Below are 20,788 nucleotides of genomic sequence, written 5' to 3'. Positions count from 1 at the left end.
CCCTAAATTCATTCAAAGGTGATGGGTAATCCTGGTTTTTTTTTCCCCCATTGACTCATTCAAGGAACAGAAGGCAAAAGAAGAAGAAAAGGAAGAAAAAGAAGAAACCAAATCTGAACCTGAAAAAGCCGAGTATGTATAGTTTGCATATACTTTTCCTTCATTTCAGTTTGTCATTACATCTCTTTTTCTTGTACTCTGTCTTTGGGAGCCGCAAGGGAGAATCTCATATTGCCAAGGAGCCACAGAACTAATTCTGCCATCTCCGTGGAGAGGCTTTGATGGCGAGGACCTCAGGCCACAGGCAGTGATCACTGTAGACGCCCCCAGGGCTGCCATTCTAGTCTTTTCCTTTCATTCCATGTGGACCTCCGTTTGTGTGATTCCCTGTCAGCAGGAAAGACTCCAGTGATTCCATGGAATGCTGTTTGTAAGAGCACTCAGGGCCACAATTCTGTCTTTAAAAATCACTCATGTATTTCTGTCCTTTTCAAGGAAGGAGGAAACAAACATTCCAAATGCACCTTCATAGAATCCTGCGGAGTGATGCTCCTTAAACCATAGACCCAGGACCACATGCATAAAACTCACCAGGAGAGTTGGTTAAAACTAACATTCCAACATAAAGTATTTAAAAAAAAAAAAAAAAAAAAAAAACTAACATTCTTGGGCCTCAAACTATAGACCCAGGGCCACATGCATAAAAATCCCCAGGAGAGTTGGTTAAAACAAACATTCCTGGGCCCCAGGGCATAGATCCTGCCTCAGCAGGTCTGGTGTGGGGCCTGGGAACCTTCATTTTCACCAACACTCCTGGTATCAATGCAGCAATAAAAAAAGAGCTGGATGTGAGGCGATGGAAATGCATAACTCCCTCATAACACCAGGTTTCTGTGAATAATCGAAGCCTGCATCTTTCTCCACGTTTATAGAATTTTATACGCACATTTGAAAGTTGGGGGAAGAAAGGAAGCTTTTAGTTGCCTGTAGTGCCACTATTCTCCCATAGCGTTGAAATTTTCTCCTCTGTTCTGTCATTTTCTTTGGTCTGTTTTCATCGTATGTTCTTTGTAGTCAGCACTATGCATTGTCATAGACCTTACACTATTGGGTCTGTTGTAAAAATGGTCACATAAAAAGTAGACATATAACAAATAACAGCAAGACAGGCATTTCAATGGCAATTCTTTAATATCCACCTCATATGAGTTAAGTATAGCTTATATATTAATATTTCTGGTTTATGTATTAATACATATGACTTCACTTTAATTTAATGAAGGACTGATATTTTGTACCCAAAGGATATCAAATGTCAATTCTTCTAATTCCATTATTGTCTGGAATTAATGTAACATTACTATAATTCACTTAATATATTTTATTTAATGAAATTAATTACAATTAATATATGTCAAAGTGTGAGTATAATGATACACTTTATACATGTGAACAATTAAGTGTGTAGGCCTCTGATTTTAAATCTTAATGGCAAATGTTAAAAATTGTGCATTAAAATTACAGGCTGGGTGCAGTGGCTCACGCCTGTAATCCAGGCTGGGTGCGGTGGCTCACGCGTGTAATCCAGGCTGGGTGCGGTGGCTCACGCGTGTAATCCAGGCTGGGTGCGGTGGCTCACGCGTGTAATCCAGGCTGGGTGCAGTGGCTCACACCTGTAATCCCAGCACTTCGGGAGGCCGAGGCGGATGGATCGTGAGATCAGGAGTTCATGGTGACCAGCCTGGCGAACATGGTGAAACCCAGTCTTCTACTAAAAATATAAAAAAGTTAGCCGGGCATGGTGGCACATCCCTATAATCCCAGCTACTTGGAAGGCTGAGGCAGGAGAATGACTTGAACCCAGGAGATAGAGGTTGCAGTGAGCTGAGATGGTGCCCCTGCATTCCAGCCAGGGTGACAGAGCAAGACTCCTTCTCAAAAAAAAAAATTTGAAATTATAATTTACAAATAGGATATGTTGGACAGTCACAGCAAAGTCAGTCTTCATTTTTTTTTAATGTTTTATTGCAGAATTGGAAGGAATCTGCTATGTATAAAGTCAAGCCTATAAAATGTCCTCTATATTTCAGCTTCATAGAATCTGTGATCAACAGGAACTCTTACCCCTGATTCTAAAATTCAGAATATTATTGTTCACCAGAAAAGAAATTAGTTTTCAGAAGTGATACAGTGGTCTAAAATATTTGTTCACTTGGGTAATTTTCCACAACACCCGTTTAGTTCTTTAGTTTCTATGGAGCTTATATTTTGTTCATCTGTTTTCACAGGGGAGAAGATGGAGAAAAAGAAGAGAAAGCCAAGGAAGACAAGGGCAAACAAAAGTTGAGGCAGCTTCACACACACAGATACGGAGAACCGGAAGTGCCCGAGTCAGCGTTCTGGAAGAAAATCATAGCATACCAACAGAAACTTCTAGTAAGATGTTTTAGAATGAATATTGTTACTGATATAGTACAATACCATAATAATTTAGGCTCAGTAAATATTTGCTGACCTCTCCCTGAGTGACAATTAGGGAACCAGGTTAGCCCAGCACATGTTTGATTTGCCCATTGTAGTGTGTTTATCTTTTATAGTGAATGTATCTGGCCCACCACTCCCTACTGTCAAACCCATGACCTCTACTCATGTTCACACTCCCTGAAACCCTTTCATTTGGTTCCTGCCAGTGTACTCCCAGTGTCTGCCCACAAAGACGCTAGAATAAAAATATTCTGAGGACCTGCAACAGATTTTAAAGCAAGATGTGCCTTCTAGGGCACAAGTAATTCAAATTAATGTTCCAGAACTCGATTAGTCAGTATTTCTATAACATCACCCTTTTACTTAAAAATCCAGGTATAAAAATATTAGCTAATTGAGCCACTTTCCATTGATAATAAGAAAGTCTATTCAAAAGTATTCTTTAGAAAGAGGGATTACAGTTATTTATGTAGTGTCCTGTACATTTTGCAGAGGTGTTCCCCTAATTAGTAAAGCACACATTCATATTTGGAAAACAACGAAAAAAGGTATAGCTCTGTCTATTCATATTGATCTTGAAATTCTTAAAAATATTATTTGAAAGGCCTTTTATAAGCATGCGTGTGTAATGTCATATATATATACACATACATGGGTATCTTCTCTCCTTTTCCTACATGCTTATCTCCTATCCTTTTCCTCCTTTGTAAAAATTATACATATGTATCGATATATGTATAATTTTTATAATTATGTGTATATATGTATACTTTTTATACATTTTTATGATTTTCATAAAGGAGGAAAAGGATAGGAGATAAGCATGTAGAATCCACCTACAAGAGGTACTGACCAGTGATGTTAGGCCTAGAAATTAAGAACAACAACCCTCATAATAAAGCCATTTGAACAGCAGAATCATATTTAGTATTTTATAGCCCTTGAGAAATCAAAAATTGACAACCCAGAAACTCAATGGACTGTAGAATTTCTCTTATAAGGAAAGTGGACTGTCCTCAGTAATTATATATTCTAAATGCTTATCTTTAAATATGTTTATGTATTATATATTTTAGGCAAATTAATTTAGTTGTAACTACATTTTCCTAAACCATCTTGTATTTTTCCCTATATTACGTAATACAGAATACATGGAACATAAATGTTTCCTAGGTAACTCTGAATAATTATTAATTTGGTATGCCATAGTGGCTTCCATGGCTGCAGGTATAGTTCTATTACAAATGGTTTAAAGGTTGAACGGGCTCCGCACTACCCCAGTGGGTTCCTGAAGAATGTGTTTAACTACAGTTGTGTAAACCAAGTAGTTGAGATTTTGCTTCCAGCTCTCACTGTGCCAGGGTTCACATGTTCTGTTGTCTCTGCACAGCTCCTCCCCTTTCCTGCATCTCTTTGCTATCTTTCTCGGCTCACCGATTTGCATGCGCGTGACCAATCATGGCCACATCCGTCTACCAAAGGCCCCTTTTCCCCTAAGTGAGAGCTCAGGCTAGCTAACTCAGCCTCTGTGACCCAGATCCACCTTCCAAGGAGAACCAGTGAAACTGGCCCAGTCTGGGTGTGGTGGACAGCCTTGTTCCAGTAATCTCTGGCAGTAAAGATGGGGTCCTGTATGGGGAAATGATACGAACAGAGATGGGGTGTGTACACAGAGGGGGATACCATTCTGAGGTGTTACATTTGGATGTAGCTTTATTATGGTAAATCCCCTGACATATCCACTTATATTATATTGACATCTCCCACTTAATATTAAAACAAATACTTAATGTCCACCATAACCTATTACTTTAAACCCACTTCTCGAGGCTTTATTTTTTCCCAGCCCAATAAATTGTACCAGCTGTTCACTTAGTTGCTCAGGCTGCCAAATTCAGAGGTTATCATCTTTGAAGCCTCTTTCTCACCTTAAATACAACCCAACGATAATTCTTCTCAGTTGTTCCAAATACATCGAGTCTGCCCAGTTCTTGCCATCTTCACAGGTACCATTAAGTCCAGCCCACCACCATGAACCTCACCTCTGCCTGACGTCTGGTATAACTTACTTTCTGACTGGTCCTCTTGCTTTCACTCTTGTTCTACTACTATCAGTTTTCCACATAGTAGCTGGAGTGGTCCTTCCAAATCATGATCCAACTGCACCAAGCCCCCCTCAAATCCTCTAATAGCTTCCCATCCCACCTAGACTAAAACAATAATTATACTAGAATATTACATTTATTATAATGATATAATAATATTAATAACAAACGTTCCCTATATTAACATTTCATCCGCAAAGTGCACTTGAGAGTTAAGGTCTATTGTTATCCCACTTCGCATACAGATGAGCAGAGTGATGCTACATGAAAGATTAAGTCATTAGTCCATATCCCACACTAGGAAATGGAGGCAGGCAGTCTTCATATCCAGGCAGTGAGGCCTCAGAGAGTGTAAACTGAACCACCACACTGTCAAAGACACGACAACCTTTTATCAGAAGCCTACAAAACCCTGCCCCCTGCTCCCCTGTTTGATCATATCCCCCTGCCACCCCCACACACCAGTCTCCCTTCTTCTCACTGTGTTTCCTTCTATTTCTCAAACACACCGACATCACTCCTAATTCAGGGCCTCTGCCCTTGTTGCTCCTGTCTTTGACACACTCTTTCACCAAATGTTTGCATAACCTGCTCCCCTCCTGTATTCAGGCCTCTCTGTTCAAAGCTTACCTCCTGAGATAAATCTTCCCAGACCAGCACCATCTAAAATAGCACCCCTATTCCCTAAGCTCCTAACCTGATGTAGTTTTCTTCTTAGTATTTAACGTTCTCTGAAATTATGTTTTTCATTTGCGGATATGCTTTTTTATTCTTTATCTCCTCCATGGTGGCAGAAATGTTCTCCCTCACTGTTAGGTCTGCAGCACCAAGAATGGTGCTTGAAACAGTAGGCTTGCAATCAGTTGTTTGGGGTAAATGAATGAATGCTTTATTTAAATTGCAGATTTCAAGTCTCTTGATTCAGTGACCTTCTCATAATGTTTTTCACCCTCAGAACTATTTTGCTCGCAACTTTTACAACATGAGAATGTTAGCCTTATTTGTTGCATTTGCTATCAATTTCATCTTGCTCTTTTATAAGGTACGTACATCTTTGTTTTAATAACGAGTATAAAACTACGAATAGAAATGAATGTAAAGATTTCACGATGAACATATCTACTACTGCTAGTGAACATGTCTAAACCTATTATGAAATACTGATGCCTAGGCACTGATATCTCTGTTATCTAGGAAGGCAAGATTTGTTCCTGAGAAGTAAGAAATGCCTCAACCGAAGGGCATTTGATTTAGCAGAGGGCTTACCCACAGTATTCCCAGCCTAATTTAGCTGAATATCTTACTTGTGATTATGTCTGGGTGTGGCATACCTGTATTGTATTACATTCTTTTATAATTAAGAAGAGAGCTTAGCCATCTAATTTTTTTCTTGCATGCACTGGAATCCTCAGAACTTTTGGTTGAATAAGAATGAATTTTAAAAGTATGTTCACTACTTGCCTTTGGTTTTTGAAAAGCTATCGTTTTTAGCCTTTGCTATTAGTCCTTTCATTATGCAGTAACTTCACATTCAACTGTTTGCTAAAAAGGCTATATTTCTTTTGTCTTTTGCTTGCAATGATATCCTAGATGCAGCAAATTGACTCTACTTTAAATGCTTTGAATCAGGTCTCCACTTCTTCTGTGGTTGAAGGAAAGGAGCTCCCCACTAGAAGTTCAAGTGAAAATGCCAAAGTGACCAGCCTGGACAGCAGCTCCCATAGAATCATCGCAGTTCACTATGTACTGGAGGAGAGCAGTGGCTACATGGAGCCCACGTTGCGTATCTTAGCTATTCTCCACACGGTCATTTCCTTCTTCTGCATCATTGGATACTACTGCTTGAAAGTAAGATAGTAAGGCACCAAGGTACCTCTGTGTGCGTGTGTGTGTGTGTGTGTTGCAGTCTGGACCTCTGGAGAAGCAGATTCTGAACTGGAAATGTTGTGTACAAAGTTTCTGACGGAATGCTCCATGAATCAACGTGCTTGGGGCAAATGGAGGAAGCAGGATGGGACAGAGGGGAAAGCTGGGCTACTGTAGACATAGCAGGTGCAGTCTCCAAAGCTGGGATGCCCCTTCAGGGCTGTCCTGGCCTGAGGCATTGGAGCCTGGCCATTTTATGTCTACATTGACTAGTCTGCCCTGGGAAGGGGCTATGGCCATCAGCTGTCTTAAAGTAGCTTTCTTTCATGTACTGATAATTATTCACATAGAGAATTTCGCCTATAACGGCCCTACAGAAGTAAGAGCTCACCCACCCACTATGTCTCCTGGTAATGCAGTGATACTCCAGTATATTAAGACTTACAGAAATACATTGTATCGATCCTAGGAGTCATTTTATTGCTTTGTTATTAGGGAAGTATCTATTGCTATTCTTGGCAGAAATGCCTCATGATTTGTCACACTTCACCCAGAAAATAATGCAGCTTTATCCCTAGAGGCCTGCCAAGGGAACAATATAATTTGGTGAACAGAACCCAAGATAATCTCTCTGAGTGCTCAAGGCTGCCCATTACCTGTGCAAACCTCTTTATCTTTTCCTAGCAAGGCGCTTTTTCACTGTGATGCCTTTATTTCACTTTCACCACCCTCTGCCTCTGGTTGTAAATCTTGCAGAAGACATTTGAAAAAACCAGGGCTCAGCAAAAGACTAGAATGTAAAGTGTTCTTCAGGAACTCCTTTCCTCCCGTTTATTCTGTTTTATGGGAGTGCATATTCTTGGCTATTTCCAGAATATCTGTGTCTGTCTGCTGTCTGTGCCTTGTGTAAAGTCTGTCCATATAAAAAGAGGATCATTATGTTCCAGAGATATTTTGACAAACTGACAAGGATTTTTGCTGATGTTGAAATTAAAATGTATCTCAAATTAGTATGTGGTGATCCTGAGCGTGAAATTATTAAAGAGGTTTCTCAAATGAAACTGCACTTTAGTAGCATGCATTTGGGAACACTGCTGCGATGGCTAAATTTTATTTCATTCATTCATGTTGAGAGATATATGTAAAAAGAAAATGATTTTGCATAATCATCTTTTCGTCTTTGAAGTTTAAAAATGATTTCATTAGTGTAATTATCTATAAGCCCCTATGTGTTTAAAAATATGCATATATGTAATATCTATTCTATCTTCTGTTTTTCCAAAACCTTCTAGATGCTTCTTCCTGCTTGAATATAGCCGATTCATTTTCATTCCATTTTTACCTTCCTGGAAGTACACAGGAAATATTTCTTTCCAAAAGCTGTTTTGTAAAGATAGTGACCACAAGAGATGCCAGTAAATCTAAACTAATTTTAACATATTTATTTTTCCTGTGTAGGTCCCATTGGTTATTTTTAAGCGAGAAAAGGAAGTAGCACGGAAATTGGAATTTGATGGGCTTTATATTACAGAACAGCCTTCAGAAGATGATATTAAAGGCCAGTGGGATAGACTCGTAATCAACACACAGTGAGTAAAGAATTATATGAGACATTTCTGCACTCACAAATTTCCAGACATGAAAATACTTGGTTGGAATTCCTGCAGATTTGTCAAAAGTTTAGCAGAGGTGAATAATAGTTATATATTCAGTCAAGAAAAATCTAAAGACTCAGCGCCGTCAGCCTCCTTAATGGATGTCCTCAATTTTTGCCCTCTGAGTTCTGAATTCCTTAATCAAAAATGGCTTAGAGTTCATTTCCACAGCACTGATGGAACTTCACATCCTTTACTCAGCATTCAGGGATGTGTGTCACAGAAAGTGCATGACCTGCAGGCAGGTTATCTCATCCAAAAGCAGAGGAAGCAAAAATTATTCATTAAGGAAAAAGTTGTAGCATTAAAGGAAAACATATTGAATTTTACACCTTGAATATATCTGAGTTATCAACTTTCAGTACCATCAAGTGGCCTAGCATGAAACTAACTAAATGTTAGGACATGGTGTAAAATATAAGACAGAAAAACAAAAGCTTTTCCGATCCAATAATCATTTAGCCCTGTGAGATCAAGATCCAAACTACCAGCTGCTGTTCTGAATATAAATCCATCACAAAAGTATAATTTTTCACTGTAAAAAGAATTAGTACTGCAATAGTTGTAATAGTTTATATTTACTATTCAAGAGTGAAATCTTTTTAAAATTGTGATTAGTTTTGCTTATTAAAAGTTATTTGCTAGTGGGTTCTGAGTTGTCAAATGGAGATGATTTATTTATACATGATACATGTTTATTCTAAATGCTAAATGCTTTGTTTAGCAATTCTACCATTAATACTAAGTCTAAACAAGTCATTCCCTTTAGGTAAACTCTTTATGTATTAGTTAAGGTGCTAGAGTTGTGCTTTGGTGCTAAGCTCAAAGTTTCTTTGAGGATAACTGGTAGGAAGGAGATTTTTTTTCTTCATAGGAATAACAATGACAGGTTTCTAGATACTTTAATTTTTAAAGGCAATTGATAAACAGGTCTATGTATTGATATGATAAAAACAAATAAATAGCAATACTACCTAATAAATATTCTCATATTCTTCTCCATTAAAGTATCAGCTTATATGCTTTTGTATATATTTACATGTTAATATTTAAAATAATATTCAAATACCTATGATGCAGGAAATTATGTGATGTTAACCAAATTCATTGTAAGTTTACATGGATGGCAGGATATATGTTTACATATTATTTTAAGTATGCCATATATCCCAAATGATATGTTATTATTTGTCATTAAAAATAATACTATTTACTTCTATGCTTTTCTATATTTTAGGTCATTTCCCAACAACTACTGGGACAAATTTGTTAAAAGAAAGGTAATACTACTTGGAATCCTCTATATTTTTCTTAAAGCACAGTTTGGATTTTAATTTGATGTGATTCAGCTGTAGAATAAGATATCGAGGTATAATTTATCTGCCTATTAATGTCTTTTTTTTTTTTTTTTTTTTTTTTTTGAAGTGGAGTCTCGGTCTGTCGCCCAGGCTGGAGTGCAGTGGCGCGACCTTGGCTCACTGCAACCGTGTAACCTCCGCCTCCCGGGTTCAAGTGATTCTCCTGCCTCAGTCTCCCGAGTGGCTGGGATTACAGGCGCCCGCCACCACGCCTGGCTAATTTTTGTATTTTTAGTCGAGACAAGGTTTCGCCATGTTGGCCAGGCTCCGACTCCTGACCTCAGGTGATCCACCCGCCTTGATCTACCAAAGTGCTGGGATTACAGGCGTGAGCCACCACGTCCGGCCAAATACGAATTTCCAGAATAGCACATAATGGCCGGGCGTGGTGGCAGGCTGAGGATGGTGACAAGGTTGCAGGTCCTGGTGTTACTGAGGAATTGCTGGGGTCAGGATACTCGGGAGTGGGGTGGAAAGATGGGCCTTGTGGTCAGAGAGTTGAAGGGTTGAAATCGAGAGCATGGAAGAATGCCACCCTGTGATGTGCCCCCTGTTAGCATGCAGAGGTCTATGCAGAGGATCATTGGCTGGGGAGTCAGGCATGGCCTGGTTGCTTTCTGGACCCCATCTCTTGCTGAGTTTAGCAACCTTAAGCACATTACACGAAGTTTTCTAAAGTACAGTTTCTTTATCTGCAGAATATCAATCACATGAAACCTACATATTGTGACAGTCCCATGGAATGAAACATAATTTCTGACACAAAGTATTAATTTAGTAAAGGTCACTCTCGTTCCATTTCCCTCCATTTCTTATGCTTTTATTTCAGCTCATCTTCTTCCTTGGTATGTCTCCCTCTCTTGAATGAGAGAGAAATTTTATTCCTCAGATAGGTATTATGTAAAACACAGTGAATTTGTTTAGACCTTAAGCATGTGATCACAGAAGATGAGCCATAAACTAGATTTTAGGTGATTGTTAGGGCTAATACACAGTAAGTATAAAAATGATTAGATGTTTTATACACACATATAGATTTTATTTAATGGTTGAAGCCAATAAAATGCTTTTTCTCATACCCCAAGGTAATGGATAAGTACGGAGAGTTCTACGGCCGAGACAGAATTAGTGAATTACTTGGCATGGACAAGGCAGCTCTGGACTTCAGTGATGCCAGAGAAAAGAAGAAGCCAAAGAAAGACAGCTCCTTATCAGCTGTGTAAGTGTTACTTCGGCTCTATCCTACAGACTTAGATTGAAAAGGGAAAACATTAATACATTTCTAAACTTGTGCATTGATTTCCTTTCCTTTAATGTCAGAAGAATAGATAGATGAGGAAAACAGAATGTATATAAAGTCTACTTTTACACTTCTTGGTATTTGGAACTCTGGAATCATTGGATTTTTTTCTGTTAATTTTGGAGGTACCTTTTAATATTTACAAGAGAAAAGAAAGACTATTCATGTTTTTGACTTAATTTGCCTTCTCTGTCTTTAAATGATCCTTAAATCCTATAATTTACTTATACATAGTAAAACACACACAAAAACTCAATATATGGCTCATTTCTGGTAATTCCTGTTTGAAAAAATATTAGTTCCCTTTTCCAAAACATAAGAAAATTATGTAGCCCTTTTATTTACAATGTTCAGAGGAACTCATATTACTTTATTATAATTATCATATTTTTTGAATAGCAAAGGCTTAGTATGTCAGAAATAATATCCCGTCATACTATTACTTGTAAAGTTTACTTCAAAATGAAACACTCTTTATGTACTGCTTTCATGGAATAATGTTTTTAAACCAGTTGAGTTGAATGTACCTGAGTTTAAATGTCTCTCTCTCTCACACACACACACACACACACACACACACATATATATAGTGTGAGTGTAGAGATATATACATACATCCATCTAGCAAATTTGATCAACTGAATCTCTGGAATAAAAGTAAAACATGCTTTTAAAAATATAATTGCTTGTTGTAGTCACTTAATGATTCTGGAAGAAACAATACTTTCTCTTAACATGATTAGGGATGTGATGGTTACTTTGAAAACGTATTTATGGTTCTGTGAAGCAATATTATTTTCTTAGATAATCTGTTACCTAGCATTAAAAAGATAGTTTGGTTGGCCTATCTCATTGGTCATATTGTTTTTATCTATCTGAAAACTTATTAGAGCTACTTGGGTCTTTAAAGTTAAGGTGAACTTGTTTTTGAACTTACTGTTGAAAAGAACTTAGATCAGCAAATGTGAATTAAGGTCCAAAATATTACTTGAGTACTCTAGGAAAACAAATGTATATTTAAAAGTTGTGCCACTGCATGTAAAATCGAACACAGATGAGCAATCCTTAGGACCTGTGTCCCTTATGTTAGAAAAGTATAAAAAATATATATCATATGAAACAAGAACTAGGGTGTGAGTGAGGCTGAGCATCCCACAGACATTTTCAGATCCTTAATAAGCAATACCGAATTAAGTAGTTTTATTGAGTTATGCATTTTCTATGGTCACATTTGTGACTCTAGAAAAAAAGTCTGAAAAAATAGAAGAGAAGTTTAGGCTGCTTTTCTGCTATGAAAATAGTTTTAAATTGGCATAGTTTTCTACCATTATACATAGTAAATGTTTGTAAGTTTGACTCCTAGCAAAGTACCAAGAAGTTCATATAGCATTTAACACCTTTACATATGGAGAATAAAATTAGAAGAATAAAGTTCTGGTAAATAATGTACAACTAGGAAAAAGATTTACATATAATGTCTCTTTAACTAAAGCATTTAGGAAGGTCAGGTTTTAAAAGATTATCCAATTTATATATGAACCCTATCTTAATGTGAACATTGAAATACAAGGATGATTTATATATTTATTTATCAAACACATAAGGCTTGGTATGTGCACCTTTAAATAAGTGGTCAGCTCCATTTCTGGGGGTGGAATAGCTGCAAGCAGTCAGAAAGTCTGCATTTGTGTCCTCATTGGGGAGGAAAGGAGATCATGTTTCAAAACATCTAGCAAAACTAAGCTTCCTGGTTATAGTTTACCCTTCACTGGAGCTTTGGCATCCTCCCGCCCCCACGACCAGGAAGACCGTGTTCTGATTGGCTTAGCTCAGCCATGGCCCTGCCCCAGGGGTGGGGTCAGCCTCACCCAAACAGCATGGCTACCACTTACGGGTGAGAAATGAGTGGGGTGTGCTGCTGTGTGATATTGATGGTATACTGTCACACTAAAGTATGCTAGAGATGGAAAATAACTCTGAAGAATAATTTTTAAAATAAAATAAGAAACCACCGTAGGCAATTCATACATCCTGATATAAACCGTTATTTTGTTTTAGATTGCTTTAATGTAAAATAATTATGCTCTCATACAAATTACTCCATTTTTTTCTCCCAACTCTTCCTTTTTTAATTTAAGAAAAAACATTCTTATATTGAAACCTGTTGTAAATATTTATGGAACTTTTTTTAAAGGCTCCTGTGATAAAATTAATTCTAGTTCATAGATAACTTTATTTCTTTAAGGATAAAAAAATTTTTTTAAATCCTGTACTAAGTTAACTGAGCCTTAACCCTTAGTGAAAAAAATCTCCTAAAAAGTCACCTTTGATATGCACCTACTTATCTTAGCATTTATAATTTAAGATTAGCCTAATTAAAAGAAATGATTAAAGAAGGCAATAAAGACTAAAACATTAAGTCTAGAGAAACCCTTTAGAAAATAATATTGCCATTATGTTAAAATGCATTATTTCATATCGATTACTTAGAGCTGGAATATTGGAAAGGTTGGCAAAGTTATAATTTCTAGCCAATAAATCAGTGGCAAGTTCTGAAAAATGAAAATTAACACGTGTTTGTAATCTACAAAGATCACAAATATTTACTTTAGGATTTATTCATTCAACATATATGCATTTAGACATTCAGTGTGTGAGCTATTGTGCGTGGAGCTGGGGAGTTCACAGACTAGTGAGAGAGGCGTATATCCACATACATGCATACACCAGCACCCACAACTGTAAGACAACGTAGGAAATAATAATAAAAGGAATTGTCTACAAAATGCTATGAGAACCTGCCTGCATGGAAAAGGAAACAGAGAAAGTGAATTTTCTGGAAATGAAGTAAAAACAATTTAAAAGCCCTTCCATTTATAAAATAAGATAGTTGTAAAATAAATGTGTATATTTATGCTAGCTTTTATTATTTGAATGAAAAGTTACTCTGTTGGCATGCCATTGCAAGTGCATATAAAAGTTAGTGAGGAAATGTTTGATGTGTACACATGTTGGCCAATTTAGTACAGTTTCAAGGAATAAATGTTATATGTAGCTGGGCACAATGGTGCATGCCTGTAATCCCAGCACTTTGGGAGGCCAAAGCGGACAGATCACCTGAGATCAGGAGTTCAAGACCAGCCTGGCCAACATGATGAAACCCCAACTCTACAAAAAAAAAAAAAATTAGGAGTAGTAGGGCATGCCTGTAATCCCAGCTACTCGGGAGGCTGAGGCACGAGAATCGCTTGAACCCGGGAGGCAGAGATTGCAGTGAGCCAAGATTGCACCATTGCATTCTAGTCTAGGTGACTGAGTGCAACTCTGTCTCAAAAAAAAAAAAAAAAGAAAAGAAAAGAAAAAAGTTAATAGTGAATGTAGGAAAGAGAAAGGTGAAAAAGAAAGGACTATTTTTAAATAACATAAGACTAAGGTGATGGTGTTTTGGTTTCCAAGATCCTCTAAAAACACATCATGAAACTCTAGAATACAGTGTCAGAGTTGGCTCTCAGCTCCTCCCTTGGCATCTGGGATAGAACTAGTTTCCTTAGAAGGTTTCCAAGTCTTGTGCCATTGAACGCGAAGGCCGTCAGCTCTTGCAAGCCTATGAGTCTTTGATTAATGTGCATAACTACACTTTTTTTTTTGTCATTGCAGACTGAACTCTATTGATGTGAAGTATCAGATGTGGAAACTAGGAGTCGTTTTCACTGACAACGTAAGCCTACTTCATTATCACAAAAGAAAATGCACTCTGATTAGATAAGTCTGTGGGAGTTCTGTAGATGGAAGGATGGTTATTTAGAAAATGTTTCAAATACCAGTTCATTGCATACAGACCAGATCTGGAGAGAGAGCCACAGAATGATATGATTAACGAGCCCATCTCTCATTCCATTTCTTTCAATAGCCGAAACATTAAAATGAAAATATATTTACACAAAAGAAAAACTGAGATGCAGATTTGTGAGTATGTTCATTAAGGTTTTAATTGGGCAATGGCATACTTCAGTTTTATAGACGTTAAAAAGAAACTCCTAAATAATTTTCAAAGAACATTAATTGTGCTAAATTTAGGTTTTCCCCAAATTAAGTACATTAAATTATGGAGTTTTTATTTTATTCTCCTTTTACCAAATATTCTTTAGAGACTAAATATAGGGCCCTAATATATATTCAAATAAAATAGAAAAAAAAATTACCTATTACTAAAAACCGCCAGGTGTCTCAAGATTTCACTCTTTAATTTTAGCACTGACTTTTATAGTTAACATTAGTTCCATTCTCCTATTTAGAAGCCTTTGATAGCCCCCAAATTCTCCTGCCTCTATCCTTACCCCTTCCCTCATCCAGCCATGGGCCCAGAGCTCTGGGTATCTTAGGAGCATTCTCTAAGAGTTCAAAATTATCTTTTAGAACTATAAACTATTAATACACTATCTTACAAATAATTTCTCATCCAAATGGAAGCAACTCCCCTGAATAACAAGAGGGCATCCTCGACTTTGGCTCTAATGGGCATTTTCCATTCAAGTGGCCAGTCCATCTTAAGTTCTGCCCGCTAAGCTCAATCTTCCATGCCACAATATTTGCAGAGCCCACTTTTGCCCAGATGCAGCTTCTGCCCAGATGCAGCTTATCCATAATATTCATCTTGCTATGTAACTTTTTTGTCCTCTAGATAACTTGAGCATAGATAGATCCAGGACGGAGTCTTTCCTCAGACAGACAGTTTTCTGCTACCTTAGTAGGCTTTTATCCACCTGCAGTTTCATGGCTTCTGTTTGGCCAGTCACCTCCCAGATTACTTCATGCGACACACCTAAACTAAAAATCATTTATTCTTTCTCTCTCATTCAAATTTAACTGTGCAGCAAGCACATATGTAGACCACACATGCACCTTTGGCCCAGCTTGTCATTTAGTTCCTTACTCATCTTATGCCCATGAATTTTCCTTTTCCTCAGTCTCTGCATTTCTTAATGGCTCATTAGATTAGCTCCATCTGAATGTCCCATGGCAGATTTTCATCTTCCTTCTCCTCTGCTCCTCCCCTCCAAATCCAGTCTTCAGTCTACAATTTTCTCTTAGTATTTTTCTTCTTCTTACTACCTAAGCTTAAATTATTCATACGGACTCCTCTTCTTTCTCCCTCCAATGCATGCATTTGATTATTTGCTGAATCTTGGTCCTGTTTGTGTCCTCTGTAATTCTCCCTTCTTATCCTTACTTTTGCTGCTTTTTTGGGCTCTGGTAACCTCATCCTGGGGCTTGTCCAGTAGTCTTCTAATTTAATGGCTGTGCCACTTACAATAATTTTAGACAATAGCTTAACTGGAGCAAGCTCACTTCCTCATATATAAATTGGGGCTAAACATGCCTGTTCATCAGAGATCTTGCTAAAATAAAAAAGAGACCATGTGTGCAATTATATTGAACATTGACCAGCACTTAGTAGGTGCTCAAGAAATTTTCCTACAATGCCATTTTTCATAAACCATTATCCTCCTCATGATACTGCAGTGGCACTCAAGCTCCTGTGGGGTACACAAATGTCCTTTAACTTGCCCTCAAGTCTCTCCAACACTGTCACACTTTTCTAGCTTGATCTTGCAAAACAGGAGCCCACCACTCAAACCAAATTTTCCTTCCCAAGCAAACTCCGCTTGGTCTTATCTCAGTGTGCTTTTTAAAAATGCTATTTTCTTTTCTGCCACTTGACCTCTAGCTTCAGTTCCACATGGTCCTTGAAATCCCCTTCCTAGCTCAGCCCCCTCTTTTTGTTCTCTGTGAAAGATTAAGATATCTTACAGTCAAAATGAAGGTATCCGCCCCTTCCCCAAATGGGTAGCTTCTGACTCCACCAGCAAAACATCCCTTATGCAACAGAGACTGTAGTCCCATAAGTAAGAACAGCCACCATATTTTTATTCAGCATTAGTCCCGGCCCTCCCCAAAAAGTATGTTCATTTTCCAGCCTATGTGAATAATCCACATTAATTATAACCCAGGAGACTTCTACAACAGAACCAATTGTATTATTAGGTGTACTGTAGCTTTCAGTGACGTCACATGGTATTTGGGTTTCTCCTAGACTCACTGCGGCTCATGTAAAGTGAGATGCTTGGTTAATAAAACATGTAATTTCGTAACTAGTAGGTCTCAGCAAACACTGATTTAGTGAGCGAATAAATGAAAAGCAAAGAAGGGAAGAAAAGGAGGGAGAGGCAGTGACTGGTTCTTTGGCTGGCTGTAGAGCAAGGGTTCTTCTCCGCTGGGGAGCAGCTTTGTCTCCCAGTGATGTTTGGCAATGTCTGGAGACATTTTTGGTTGTCATGACTCGGGGGAGAGGTGGGGTCGGTGCGATTGGCATCTGGTTGATGCTGCTTGCCATCCTACCATGCACAGAACAGCACCCATAATAAAGGATTATCTGATCAATAATCCTTTATTATGCGCCGGGTTGAGAAAGCCTGCTGCTGACTAGGAAGTCAATAAATGTTTCTCTGTTGGAGGATAAATAAGAACAATGACAATTCTTAAAACACTTTAAAACTGTTTTAAAGAGAATGACACTGACCTTTTCAGAACAAATTAAGTAAAAATAAAATACACAAAGAACAAACTGATACAGCTAACTAGAATTATAAAAATGTATAGGGAGCCAGGCGCCGTGACTCATGCCTGTAATCCCAGACTTTGGGAGGGGCAAGGTGGGCGGATCCTGAGGTCAGGAGATCGAAACCATCCTGGCTAACACAGTGAAACCCCATCTCTACTAAAAATACAAAAATTAGCCGGGCGAGGTGGTGGCGCCTGTAGTCCCAGCTACTCAGGAGGCTGAGGCAGGAGAATGGCGGGAACCCAGGAGACAGAGCTTCCAATGAGCCGAGATCGGGCCACTGCACTCCAGCCTGGGTGGCAGAGCGAGAGACTGTCTCAAAAAAAAAAAAAAAAAAAAAAAAAAAGTATAATGTACAAAGATGAAGTAAATAGAGTAATTATAAGAGTGAAATTGGAGTTGCTTTTTAATTTTTTTTAATTGACAAATAATTGTACATATTCATGAGGTACCTAGTGATATTTTGATAAATATAATGTAATCAGATCAGGGCAATTAGTATATGCATTTTCTTTAACATTTATCACTTCTTTGTGTTGGGAACATTTAATATCCTCCTTCTAGCTGTTTGAAACTATATATTATTGTGACCTGCCGTCATCCTACAGTGGTATAGAACCCTAGAAATTATTTTTTCTATCTAGCTATAACTTTGTATCTTTTAACAAATCTCTCCCTATTCCTACACCTCCTTTTTCTCCCCGATCTCTAGTGTCCTCTCTCCTACTTTTTACTTCCATGAGATTAACTTTTTAAGATTCCACATGTGAGTGAGAACATGTAGAGTTTAACTTTCTGTTCCCGGCTTGTTTTGCTTAACCCATAACAATGGTCATGCATTCTATTTTCTGACATGTTTCCCCCCCATTTTGTCTTGATAGTCCTTCCTCTACCTAGCCTGGTATATGACTATGTCTGTTCTTGGACACTATAACAACTTTTTTTTTGCTGCTCACCTTCTCGACATTGCTATGGGATTCAAGACATTAAGAACCATCTTGTCCTCAGTAACTCACAATGGCAAACAGGTAAGCAGTTTATCTTTTTTTCCCCATTGCAGAACATAAAAAAGCAACAAATAAAGAAAAATAAAACTACCCCTCAAATGGCAATGTACAGTTTTAAAGATTTTTTGGAAGGAAGGGTCTGTACCTCTTCTAAACTGCAGGGATTAGCAGTTTGAGAGTCTTCTAGGCCTATACTCAAGCCTTGACTTGACCTTGGATAAATTAATTGAAAATAATAAAAGTACATACCTTACCAGATTTTTGTGAAAATGAAATAAAAACAAATGTATATGCTTTAACACAGCCCCTGGCACATATTAAGCACTCAGGAACTTAGTTACTATTTTGTTTCTGGTATAGTGTTTGCTCCACTTGCTGTTATGTGGAACCAAAATAGGTTACAGAATCCTGATGCACTTATTGTGTTAGCTGTAAGATATGAGATGCTGCATTTTAATGTAATATTTTTAAACTGTTTATCTTATACACTTTACTTTTAAATTGAGCAAAAAGGATAATGTTTCATATTTGACAAGGTCATGCTGACTCAGAAGAAAACTGGTCTAGGTCCAGAAAATGCACTTATGTTCTAATGGAACCTGCTTGTAATGTTAAAACTTTCCATTATCATGAAGCATATGGCAGAAGTATGCATGTTCTAATGGAACCCGTTTGTAATGTTAAAACTTTCCATTATCATGAAGCGTATTGCAGAAGTATGCATTTATTAATTCATTTGCTATTTTTCAAGTGTCCACTGGGTGGTAACATATGCTGTGTTAGTTATTTGGATTAACAGAATCCTTCTTTTCCAGAGTCTTGTAGCCCAGCACAATTTAAAATAATTGCCTCTCTAAAAGCTTTGAACTGGGTCCACAGTTAAGTCCCCATTATCATTAGTTTTCTAAATTTCAGCACATTATTCTTACATATGTCACTTTAGGTTCTCCTTATGGCTATGATGTGCACAGCAAGTCATGGGTCTAGTGACAAAAAGTCTATTTATCTGCCAGTCAGTTCTTAAGTTGTGTTTGAGCTCCCAGTATGTGTAGTAAAGAACTGGAGATGCCAAATCTATGTGTGTTTCTACATAAAAGATCTGGCACTACTTTCAGTTTCTGAACTTTGTGGGGTTTCTTTCTTTTTGAGGTATCAAATTTTCTTTGTTTGTTTGTTTTTAAGACAGAGTCTTGCTCTGTCACCCAGGCTGGAATGCAGTGGTGTGATCTCGGCTCACTGCAACCTCCGCCTCCTAGGTTCAAGTGATTCTCTTGCCTCAGCCGCCCACATAACTGGGATTATAGGCGCGTGCCACCATGCCTGGCTAATTTTTCTATTTTTAGTAGAGATGGGGTTTCACCATGTTGGCCAGGCTGGTCTCGAACCTCAGGTGATCTGCCCGCCTCGCCCTCCCAAAGTGCTGGGATTACGGGCATGAGCCACCCCACCTGGCCTCAAATGTTCATTTGCAGAAATATGTAGAGTTTAATAGTCCTAACAGGTAAAACATGCAGAAATTCACAGTGGCCTTGTACTTCATTTATAGAAATGAATGAAACCCTCTGTTAAGCTAACATGTTTTCTCCAGATAATTGTAAAGTGATTTTGTAAAGACTTAATCAGCATAGGCAGTCACAGTTGAGACCATAAAGTTCTGCTGTAATCAGAGAAAGTACACATAAAGATAAGGCATGTTAGCGTGGTAGAATTTCTGTGATGAAACTAGAAATATATTTTCACCAACTTGGTGAAAAGCCACATTTTTAGCATATGCATATTCTATCAAAAATACTCTACAATTCTATCATATACTTATAACTATCTAAAAATTAAAGTATAATTTGGAATTAAAAACAGATTACATAGAGCTGAAAGACCTTTCAAACAGAGACATTTAATTACAGATTGAGAAAAATAGCCTTCAAAATAGTGTTGGTCATTAGCTGTGGTGTTTTTCACTTTGGTCATTGTTTACAAAGCAAGATTTCTCAGTTTTAAAAAATATTTATATTATACATTATTACTAATTGTGTGTCCCCAGATTTCAGGGGCAATACCAACTTCTATTTAGGATATGATTGAAAATTAAAAAATAATTTACAGTCATAAAAATAAAATGCGTTTTATTAAATGTAAATTATGGAAAATAGCCCTAATAAAACGAAGAAAGGGCACAGTGGCTCACGCCTGTAATCCCCGCACTTTGGGAGGCCGAGGCGGGCAGATCGCCTGAGGTCGGGAGTTCGAGACCAGCCTGACAAACATGGAGAAACCCCATCTCTACTAAAAATACAAAATTAGCCAGGCATGGTGGTGCACACGTGTAATCCCAGTCACTCGGGAGGCAGAGCTTGCAGTGAGCCAAGATCGCGCCACTGCACTCCAGCCTGG

General features: G+C 37.8%; 1 protein-coding gene across 7 annotated transcripts in view; it reads left to right on the top strand.

The window, feature by feature from the left end:
• Positions 1 to 20,788, top strand: part of RYR2 (ryanodine receptor 2) — a 794,036-nt gene that overhangs the window by 747,683 nt on the left and 25,565 nt on the right. For 4 of the 7 annotated variants that reach the window (XM_077998277.1, XM_077998259.1, XM_077998275.1 and 1 more), the window contains 9 exons: positions 65 to 132; positions 2,289 to 2,436; positions 5,545 to 5,631; positions 6,219 to 6,437; positions 7,914 to 8,044; positions 9,348 to 9,390; positions 10,554 to 10,687; positions 14,426 to 14,486; positions 18,272 to 18,418. In XM_077998277.1, coding sequence (XP_077854403.1) covers positions 65 to 132; positions 2,289 to 2,436; positions 5,545 to 5,631; positions 6,219 to 6,437; positions 7,914 to 8,044; positions 9,348 to 9,390; positions 10,554 to 10,687; positions 14,426 to 14,486; positions 18,272 to 18,418 — 1,038 coding nt within the window. The remainder of the gene's footprint in view (positions 1 to 64; positions 133 to 2,288; positions 2,437 to 5,544; positions 5,632 to 6,218; positions 6,438 to 7,913; positions 8,045 to 9,347; positions 9,391 to 10,553; positions 10,688 to 14,425; positions 14,487 to 18,271; positions 18,419 to 20,788) is intronic. The other 3 variants (XM_077998268.1, XM_077998265.1, XM_077998264.1) reach the window with 1 other exon arrangement.

This window comes from Macaca mulatta, chromosome 1 (genome assembly GCF_049350105.2).
Source record: "Macaca mulatta isolate MMU2019108-1 chromosome 1, T2T-MMU8v2.0, whole genome shotgun sequence".
NCBI classification, from domain to species: Eukaryota; Metazoa; Chordata; class Mammalia; order Primates; family Cercopithecidae; genus Macaca; species Macaca mulatta.
Note: the sequence above shows the minus strand (reverse complement) of the source record. Positions and strands in the feature narration are given on the sequence as shown.